The following is an 11,408-nucleotide window of genomic DNA, read 5'->3' as shown; positions in this document are numbered from 1 at the left end:
CTTCATGCTACTGTATTTAAGAATCCTATTTCTGAATAACATTTACAGTCACAACTAGTAAGTCTGCAACACAAGTAGATTGCATAGGTTTTACATTCATTCTTGAACAGCAGGATGATAAACTGTTAATTAAGGGGAGAAAAAGAAAACAGTTATGAGGGAGAAACAAATAAAAATATGTTTACTATAGATTTCAGCTGATATTATCAGGCTGCTACTCAGACAAAACAAAAAGCTAATACATATCAAACAGTATTAAAAAATATAAGCACATATGAAGGAAAACAATAATCAGGTGAAACTAATAATCAGGTGTTCCAATGAAAAAAATTAAAGCATAGTGCATGTATATATTTCTATTCAATCAGTAGAGATTTAGATGTTTTAACTAAAAAATTATGGAAATGTGTTTATTTTCATTCCAATAAATAAAAGTAAGCTACATACACATATTCAAGAAACAATCAACTGATACTGAGAAATATACATAAAGAGAAGTAAAGATGACTAGATTTTTTTAAATTTAAAAGTGTAACTGCAAACTTACGAAGTTAAACTGTACATCTGTAGACACTTTAAATAACAATACAGTTACCAAAACCATAGTCATGCAATATAATTTGAAAAAAATCTTTCATTAAATAACAGAAAATGGTTTTTCCTTATTTTCAATTATATAAAAAAGTGCAGTTAAAGAATAAAACAGTGTGTTAAAAAACCAACAAAATATGAACATGGCATAAATGAAAAAAAAATTTCTCGGGACAACATGCTTGCAACAATCTTTTACACATTATTTTTAACTCTAATAATAAAATAATTGAATGTTTTCATGATTTTGTATACAATAAATGATAGTTTCTTTTTTTAAGGTAGGTTCATATCAGATAGTGACTAAAGAAATATTATTATTTGCTTTAAGTCAACATTTTGAACAGAAGATACCTATATTTCCATATCCTTCAGGGATCCCCAAGAATTGCCTGTTTTTATCTTTACTGGCAACTTCACTGAAAGGATTGCTGCTGATTCCATTCCAGATTTAACAATCTGAGCTACCTTCTGTAGTTCCCCTTTTGATACCTGCAAGAAAGGATTCACAGTAACTAAGAATGTTTATAACAATTACAAAAATTAGAAATCTAGGAATTAACAGATTCACTCAAATTAATATCAGAAACAATCTGGTTTGCTGAGCACTATGAGATAGCTGTATGGACTAAAGAAAACCAATTATGGTCTGCAGCTGATCCACATATTATGTGTTTGACAGCTTATTTTCATTTTCATTTAAAGGACTAAAAGGTATTTTATTAGTGCAGCTAAAAGCTTGGGCATAGAATAATTACAAGTCACATTTCACGATATGACTTCAGCAAGAACAGTGACATATTAATAAGACTCTATGCTCAATAAAAATTTGTACTAGACATGCCAGAATACCAAGAGAGCCTCAGCTCACATGTGCTACATTTCTGAGCAGTGACTCCACCCCTCTAATTGTTCCATCCACACCTCAGTCCATGTCAAGCCATCAACAGTACATGCATTTTGATAGATGCCATCCCTTCCACATCAAAAAGTCACTCCCATACAGTCTGACCAGCCTTGGATGGCACATTTGCAGTGACATGCAATCTATTGCACAGGATCCTAAGGTCTTACGAAGACTCCACAGACAGGCACCACCACACAGAGTCCATAGATAATTTCAAGAGACATGCACAAATGCCCTAAGCCTGTGATCATCCCCAGGAACCAAGATGCATATTAGCACTCCCCTCATCATTCAGTATCATCAGAGACTGGAACAGCTGAACCACATCCATGACCAGGACTGACTACTTACCACTGTGTCTGTAGATGAGGAACATCCTACCCAAAATCCTCCCCAGTCATCCAAAAGTGGTATTTTGTCATCCACTAAATCTATGTAGTATCCTAATCCATCATTACACTTACCCCTGCAGAAGACTAACAATCTAGATTTGTCTGATACTACCTCAGCCCTTCAATTCAAAGTACATCCTATTCCAGTCTCACCGCAGGATTATCTTATCCTATCCTATTCCATCCTATACTATCAGCAGTAGCATCGCCTACAAGGCAGTCATTTCATATACCAGCTCTGCTGTATTTTCTGTATAGCATCTTGTGTCCAGCTGAAATAATGGCCACTTCTAAACTGTGGCCAATAGCAGAGCTGACTACCCAATGAAAGGACACTACACTGAGTGCAACATGCTTGATTTCCATAGCTGCTTCACAGCCTGTGCCACTTGGGTCCTTCCGCCAAACAAAAGCTTCTCTGAATTACAGTTAACCTTGCAACATATGCTTTGATACTATAATCCTCCTTGCCCAAATCACAGCTAGCATCTGCCCCACACCAACCTCCACCTCTTCTGCCTCATGACCCTAACTTCACTCATCCCTGTGTACTCACATCCTCTCCTCTAGTATCCCTCTTCCTCCTTTTTACCTTGCCCTCAAATGCAATAGCAGCATTAAGTTGTTTCTCGAAGTGGCAGCAAGGTGTTGATGGACAGAGTTGGAAGCCAGACGCAAGTGAAGAGAGAGATATCAACAAAATGATACCTGGGCCATTAAAGTGTTAACACTAACTGCTATGTCTGGAATCTGCTTAATCCATATGTGAATCAACTCACAGTAAACAAATGACAGTATGGTATTTTCAGGAAGATGGAGAAATCACACACACATCAGCCTGACAAACCTGTCACAAGCATACGACGTGTTGTGTGATGAGAGGACAATCAGCATAGGAAGTTCAGTCTCCTGGCCACATTGATCACCCTGTGATTTTTACCTGTGGAGAAAATTGAAGCATCAGGTGTGCTCAAATAATCCTCACACTCTGGAATAGCTACAGAAGGAAACTGAAAATGCTATTGCTGCTATCCTTTAGCCAGAGCTTGTAATGCTACAGGCCAAAGGTTTTATATGTATAAATTGAACAGGGAGAATGAAGGCTGGATTGAGCTACACATAACTGATGAATGAGGTGGCTGTATAAACTAAGTAAGATGTATGCTGGTAGGAAGGTTGGAACAACTGAGCCGCAGATGGCTGTGCAACCACTTTCAGGAAATCTTGCATCATTAAGTACACTTCATGGCCAAGTGCTAAAAGGCAGCAGGCTCACAAGGCAAGGTTCTGAGTGCATCCAACAGTGAACTATACACTGATGGAAGAATACTAGAAAAAAAAATCACAATAAAATGACAAGTCCAATAAAGTATTTACCAACCAATTAATACTAATATGAATAATGTTGTTCCATAAAAACACGGGAGAACTGCCGGATATCAGTAACTTCCTGCCACGATATTTCGGCGCAGAGTCTTCTGGCCATCTTCAGGTGAATGCCACTGTAGTAGTGGCATGTTATTAAAGAAAGATGATGTAACTTACTAAACGAAAGCGTTGGTATGTTGATAGAGACACAAACACACACACACACAAAATTCAAGCTTTCGCAATCCACAGTTGCTTCATCAGGAACAAGGGAAGAAGAGGGAAAGACGAAATGATGTGGGTTTCAAGGGAAAGGGTAAGGAGTCATTCCAATCCCGGGAGCGGAAAGACTTACCTTAGGGGGAAAAAGGCCAGGTATACATTTGCGCGCGCGCGCGCACACACACATCCATCTGCACATAGACAGACACAAGCAGTGCGGATGGATAAGAGTGTGTGTGTGTGCGCGAGTGTGTACCTGTCCTTTTTTCCCACTAAAGTAAGTCTTTCTGCTCCTGGGATTGGAATGACTCCTTACCCTTTCCCTTAAAACCCACATCCTTTCGCCTTTCCCTCTCCTTCCCACTTTCCTGATGAAGCAACCATGGGTTGCAAAAGCTTGAGTTTTGTGTGTGTGTTTGTGTTTGTTTGTGTCTCTATTATTATTCTTGATTGTCATAATTATTTTTTGATTGTTATAATTATCATTGTACTACTTTTATAATCTCTATTTTTTTTCTTTAACATTAATACTGTATAACATGTTATATGTCCTTAATGTTCTGTAGAAACTGAAATTTGTTGAATCTCAGTATGCCTGGTTAGGTGTAAGAGAGGGCCTGAAGGCCCTAATCTTGCCAGGTAAAATAAATGCATAAATAAATAAATAAATAAATAAACATACCAATGCTTTCGTTTGGTAAGTTACATCATATTTGTTTTTGGACATATTTTTCCCATGTGGAATGTTTTCCTCTATTATATTCATAATGTTATTAAAGTTTATATATTGCTTATCATAAGAAATTTTTATGATTATACACTTTTCACTTAAGACAGGCCATGTACGGAGAATAAAGACAGCCATACAATGGGCCTATGTGACATACTGTTAAACCAAAAGAGAAATTTGTTATAAACAAAAACATCATACTACAATGGTTGCATACCAAAACAATTCATTACAATTACATAAAAAGATTAGCCTCTGCATAAATAGTTCATATTATTGTCTTTTATTTATATGTATTAATAAGAAATGTTGTGAGTGTGTCATGTCATTAAATCAGTAACACAGGGCATGGAGAAATAAGTTGTGAACTTGACTAAGGTCCAGCAGTTTCTGTTCATAGTGTAAAATACTTATCCAAAAGACATAATTTCAGCTATATAGAAAATTAATCTGTATAATATTGGAATGCAGATGTAATGCAAAATATATCTTCTTTTTGTTTGATGTGACATTTGTTCAAAAACTGTACATAATTTCGATTGGTGGTCTAGAAGTTAAGAGCTAACTTGACTCAAATAGTGGTCATATGATCAAGTTGAGGAGGAAGACAGCAGGGCAGATTGAACAGTCTCTTGTTGGTGTCCTTGGTTGGTCATATGATCAAGACGAGGAGGAAGAGAACAGGGCAGATTGAACAGTCTCTTGTTGGTGTCTTTAGTTGGGGTAAGAACTGTGCAGCTAGGAGTCACTGGTGAACTTGTGATAATGTGGTAGGCAGTTTGTACTTATTCATTTTTAGTAAAAATAGTTTGCAGTTGTGGAGATGCATTTTATTCATTGAGAGTTAGCATGAACAGTTGCACTGTTCTTTATAAGGGACTCTGTTATTCAACAGACTGTGTAACCTAGATAAATGTGGGGAATTAATCAACATTAGCAAGTTAGAGTACTGGACCAAATAAAACATTATCTGTGTAGGATTTAATTGTTTGCTTACACTGCTATGCTAAAACTGTCTTTAATTATTTTGAATATTAATTTCTGTATGACTGCCAATCGAGGGAACATGTTTGTTGACAGTAATAAAACTAAATTTGAGTCAAAACCTGGAACCTGCCCACAAAACACAAATTTAGCAGTAGGCACATTCATGTCCACCAAACTTAAGAACTTTTAAAATGACTAGGATAGAATATAATATGTAATTATATTTCCTTTTTAGAGTACATGAACTGTATTCTACAGATTCTATATAAAATCTGAAATGTTGAATGGAGTCCTTGATGTATAGTCAACAAAAGAAAACTGTTTGCACGGAGAATGGCGAAGTCCCACATTGGGCAATCTCCGTGAGTACAGCTACACACAGTTTTTGGCAAAACTTTAATGGCCCTGTTACGATATTGTGACAACATAGTATTATACTGGTGAGATGTGCTATATACAACATTTGAAATTAATACAAATTAAATATTATACACGGATACATAGGATATCAACAGTGATCATGAAATATGTTGTGATTTGACCAGCAGTACTAGATGCAGTCCGAAGGAGGTATTACATCACTGTGCAAGTAGGTCACGATCAAATCGCTTGTTTATTACTTGTTGAACCACAGCTTGGGTTTCACCATCCGACCAATGTTTTTTTATGTCCCCACTATGGTAGGTGCCAATGGCCTTTCTGTGGTAGCTTCTTTGTCATGATGAGTACAATGATGGTGCATATTATTGTTAGTCTTTAAATGAGCTAAAAAACTTTATCAAAAAACTCATAAAATTTTAAATTAAATTTATCCAAATTATTTTGAGGGCATTTGTTTTATAGGGATGAGAGAACATTGTTGCATTGAGCAGTACGTGACTTTAGATGAGTTATACTTCTGATTTTATCTTTTACGAAACTTGTATTTCAAATGTAGCAGAGAGCAATTAATTGAATAATTACCTAATTCAATGGCATGAATGAAACTGGAAATTACGTACTTATTATTATCTTACACACTCAAATGTAAGTGTCAGGCTGAACAACAATCTTTTTGTCCTTTCATTTGGGAACTCCAAAATTCACTATGACTTTTCATTTTGACATTTTGAAAACAATCAGGTCCATATTACTTTGCCAAAGGAAAGCTTCATCTGTGTGCATAAAACTATTCACAGAAGTATCAGACAGAAGGGGTCAGTAGATACAGCAGAGAAAATTATTAAGATGAAATTGAGTAACAGAGAATAAATGTTTAATGACAAGCTCATAAACTTTGACTTGAAGTAAAATTACAAATGCGCTGGGGGGGGGGGGGGGGGGGGGGGGGGCGTACAACTATCCAATGCAGTGGTTCTGAATAAGATGTTTAAATTCTGTCAGACAATATTTATTATAATTTGGTTAGATGTATACAATGATCCGAAAGACATGTGCAGGTACGAAATTGCACACCCTGCTGACTGACAGTGTAAGCCTATAACATGGTTTTCCAATGGAAAAGTACAGTTTGTTTCTCCTTAATTTTCAAGGGAAATAGAATTCAATGATGTTATTGGTCTTCGGGTATGAAACTTCTGAAGCCACATGATGGAATGCACCACTATTTGAATTACTGCTATAAGAATTTACTTTGAGAAAATGACTATTTATGTTTTGATTTGACATTGTTTATAATTTACCCTAAAGATACTATTATTTACGAAAATGATTTTGAACATAAAGGAAAGGTGCTTATTACACGACAGTTCATTAGCGGGAGAAAGTTAGATACTGACTGAAGAAAGTGCTCAGCTCTGTTGGGAGGTATCAGAACTTAGGTCTCATTGCACCTGAGGTGAAGAGCGGACTGTTACAGAGCTGGATACTGTCAAGAATCCTTGATTCTAGAAGAGTTCACTTTCAAGCTTTTTGGGTGTATGTGCTTGCAGAAGCTTTTGAGTAGCTATTGCATTTCATATAACTATATTCTTCACTGAGTCTGTAATGAACTGACCTTCAAATCAAGCAGTATGAGTTTAGGTTTCTAATGTAAGATGGATTATTCCTAATATGTACTACCATGGTTATCCCATTTGTGCAGTTATACCACACATTAAGACAAGGTATCTCATATTAGGGTAACTTCATCTTGCACCATAGTAGCTGGATTTAGACTCATATTTTTGCTAATTTGTCTGACAATTTTGTGAACATTGTGAAGCCACCTGGTGAGGATTCTGTTTTGCTAATACTTGATGGATATTATATTATATTTGTGTGGTAGACAAAGCTAAAGAAGACAGTGAACACATCATCTCTATATCACCGTATTCCCCATATGATACAGCTTCTTCTCCAGAATTCATGGGGCCATTTAAAACACATTATCCCTTGGAAATAGAAACTTGGTGGGCAAGTAACCCAGACCAAGTAGCATCCTCTTGTTTGATTATGAGGTTATTTGGAGCAGCCTATTTGACAGCACTAACAATGGAAAATGTTATGAATGACCTCTGGAAGATGGGACAGCATATACTTAGAGATGATGATTTTGCAGTACACCTGGTGTTGTACTTACAAGATGAAACTGGTGTCCTAATCAGGAAGCCACATCAAAGGGAACATGATCTAATAAAATTAGCATGTTCTGAATCTGTTAAGTGGATAACATTGTCATCATAAAGGGATTGTTTGAAACAATTCAAAGATATGAAAGTTGTAGCAGAGTCAAAAGAGACAAAATTTGTTACTGAAAAAAAAAAAAAAATAAATTACAGCCTGACACAAATTTAATTCACGACAATGCTTTGTATGTGCAGTCTGAAGAAGTCACTAAACATATAATAATCCTAAATGGAAAAGAGCTTTTATATGTCCCGACTGCACTTCTTTGGCACAGTAAATGCAGAAAATGTTGGAGAGGCAGTAAGGAAGAGGAGATTATTTTTTTAGGGTTTACCTGTTCTGATATTGGTCAACATTAAGTGTTTTTTCTGACTGTCTCATATTAGGATGTCATTTCTAGTTCTATTCAAATTAACTTGTTTGAGCTGTCTCTGGAAATACATTCCATTGTCTGCGAGACTCTCCCATGTGTACGACACCAGGTCTGGGGACTGGTATTGGCTAGTGTCAAGTTCATGTGAGGCTTCATTTTAGCCCACGTATTTTCAATGGGGTTCACATCTGGTGCTCAAACATGACAATTAATCAGGTTGACATCAGCTTGTTGTGAAAACCATGGCTGAATGATTCAACTCATGTAAACTGGTGAATGGTCCTGCTGCAACTGGATCACTTCATTGGGAAACCGTACTGAAAACATTATACTGGACGAGTGTCAGGAAGCTATCTCTCATGGCCTGCATATGCTGAGACATCCTGGCAGTAAATGGTGTCTGTTATATACTCACCTGTGACACAGTGAGTTATCATGTTCATGTTACGCTTGCAATACACCAATAAATGTAGAAAATATGGTATCAAGGGAACATGAACCTTTCTACTTCTGTGGAAATCCAGATCCTAGAATGCTGTCACGTCGATATCAAGTAACTACACAGTGGTGATCTTATTTGTATATTCGGGCCAGAAATATCTTTGTGTTTCTAACAGATAAAAGTATGTGTTACAGTGTATACATAAAACAATATGTGGTAATTATTTGCAATTACAGAAAATAAAAAAGTTCTATAAGTAAAATCATTACGATAAAAAGGGGAAAAAAACACATTGCTAACAGTGCACTACACATGGTGCCATTGCTGCTGCCAATATGAGTTATGTTCCCAGTGGTTCAAGCCGTATACAACCAAAGGTACCTTAACTTATGAAGACATGTGAAAAGTTTTATTTTTAAGTGCAATGCAATCAAATGACTTAACTTTATAAAAGATTGTCATGTTACAGTGCTAATATTAATTATATCATTACCTACTACATTAATTTTAACAGTTTCTGTGAAGATATTCTTCAGTGGAGTTGAAGTAGCTAACCAATAAAAAGTTCTCAAAATCAATCATTGACCCTATTACATTACCCAAAAGACAATTAATATACTCTGTCAGGCTGCTGAATACATGCGTAATCATGTACGTAACACCCCACTGCACTAATGTTAAACCTCTAGAGTCTTTCTTTGGCCTAGTATTAGATTCATGCTTTGAACTACTTTACAAGAAAGAAGAAATACTGGTAACGGTAAAAACATGGCTGTGAAGCACTGTCAAATTCCCAGTATTCTGAAGGTGTTATGAATATCATTTTTCTTTCTGCATTGGGCAGGTGACTGGAAACAGACTTATGAATGTCAATGGCAATAGTGTGAGGATGTATGTGAAAAAGTTTTCCATCAAGAATAATGTGTGCATGGAAGACCTTCTGTATACTGTGTCCATTATTCTGAAGTCCTGTCTAGTATTAGGGGTAAAAGGCTGAAGTGGACCTTCCATCACGTTTGGTAACTGCCATTGAGGTGGACATTTTTAGGTACTTTGAAAAGGAACCATCCACCATCACTCACTGAATGGCTGAACTGTTGGGATATGTCATGCCAAAATTTGGAGCATTGTCTGCAAACTACTACCACATCCACACCATCTGTAGAAAGTCTAGGCAATAGTAGTGGGAGACTATCAATGAAATTTACAGTCTGTGCACTGCACATTTACAGCATTGCATATTGTAATGTCACTATCCAACTTTGGTGCTATTCACCAATGAAGGTATGCTGATTTAGGATGGCATGAACTTACACAACACTCATATTTGGGTGGACAAAATTCTGTGCAATAATCAGCTAGAAAAAACCAACATAGGATTCAGAGTAACTGCGTGGACAGAGAGTATTTATCACAGATAATTTGGCCATATATAATCTCAACCAGATTAACACGGCCAATGTACCTCATTTAACTGGGAGATGTTATTCCTATCCTATTCAAAGATGTGCCACTACAGGTTCATCAGGTAATATGGCTGGAAAGTGATGGCACTCCACTTCACTTCACTTCGATACAATGTGCTGCACCTTCAGGATAACACATTCAGAGTACAGGGAGACCTGTTGCTTGGCCCTTGTGGTCACTAGATCTTACCACTCTTGACTATTATTTGTAGGCTACTATGATGTGAGCTGCTACTGAAACATTGGAAGGGAGCCTTGTGGCATGAATCCATACTGTGACTGAAATACCTAGTTCAAAGTTGCACTTATTTCTTCATGTGCATCAGTCTCAGCATGATGTGATGCTGTTATTAGGATTTTAAATTAGACATGGAATACACATTCATCATCATATCTGAGTGTTTTTCCAACTTTGACATCCCACAGTGCTCGAACTATGAATTCATATACATTGATTTCTTCTTGAAAAATTATCAGTTTACCGTTCCAACAGTACAATAATTCTTAAACATACACAGTTCATGCATACATCTCACACTGACAGCTAATCATTTCCACAATCAATTAGGATACCTAATACAATGTGAAGAAACTTGGGTGCCCCAATGGGATTTAACTACACATTTCGGCACATGTTCCCTCTTGAAAAATAAGTAATTTAGCATTCCACATAAATTGGGCAATGTTGGTGTTTTTTCTACATACCATGTAATGATCAACAATTGTAATGTGTGTGTTCTTGAAGGAATATCAGGAAATAAAAATAGGTTAACAATGAGAGAGAGAGAAACTCAAAATTTTGAGAAAATATGAAGATATATGGAAATATCTTTCAGAATCTGAATATATGCTATTGTACTGCACTAGTAAATACAGCAGTTAAAAGTTAAAAATAGATTTAATTGTTGCTTTTCATCTTTTTCTCCATTCTTTCTGTCTCCCTTTCTTGGAGTACTAAGAACACTTAGACAGTTAATGAGATCCACTTTTCATTGAGTGTTAATTACCTCATATAAGAGTTCATCATGCAAGTGCAAAATTAATTCTGCTTTAGGTGCTGTAACACATAGTTTATTGGTCCTCTGATCTTGTGCCCTAGTCACCACAGATGGATTATGGGAAAGTGATGCAGCTAATCTTGTCTCCACAAGCACCATCCCTTTCTTTGCAACATCGGCAGCTGATCCTTGAATGGTAGAATTAACAGCTTGTCGTTCTGCATGAGCTGAAAGCAAAATTTAATGTATTTAAAAATTGTTACTCACTCATGTCTCGTGTAGCAATTAATTTATCACTGCAAAACTGAAGAAAAATTTAAATTAT

At 36.3% G+C, this 11,408-nt stretch overlaps 1 protein-coding gene across 1 annotated transcript in view; it reads right to left on the bottom strand.

The window, feature by feature from the left end:
* Positions 1 to 570: 570 nt before the first annotated feature.
* The window catches only part of LOC126167349 (DNA polymerase theta-like), a 303,097-nt gene continuing 292,259 nt past the window's right edge, over positions 571 to 11,408 (bottom strand). Inside the window, exons 27-28 of the mRNA XM_049920469.1 lie at positions 11,093 to 11,310; positions 571 to 1,083 (exon numbers count right to left, since the gene is read on the bottom strand). Coding sequence (XP_049776426.1) covers positions 946 to 1,083; positions 11,093 to 11,310 — 356 coding nt within the window. The 3' untranslated portion in view covers positions 571 to 945. The remainder of the gene's footprint in view (positions 1,084 to 11,092; positions 11,311 to 11,408) is intronic.

Source organism: Schistocerca cancellata, chromosome 1 (genome assembly GCF_023864275.1).
Source record: "Schistocerca cancellata isolate TAMUIC-IGC-003103 chromosome 1, iqSchCanc2.1, whole genome shotgun sequence".
Taxonomy (NCBI): domain Eukaryota; kingdom Metazoa; phylum Arthropoda; class Insecta; order Orthoptera; family Acrididae; genus Schistocerca; species Schistocerca cancellata.
This window is presented reverse-complemented; position numbering and strand designations above follow the sequence as displayed.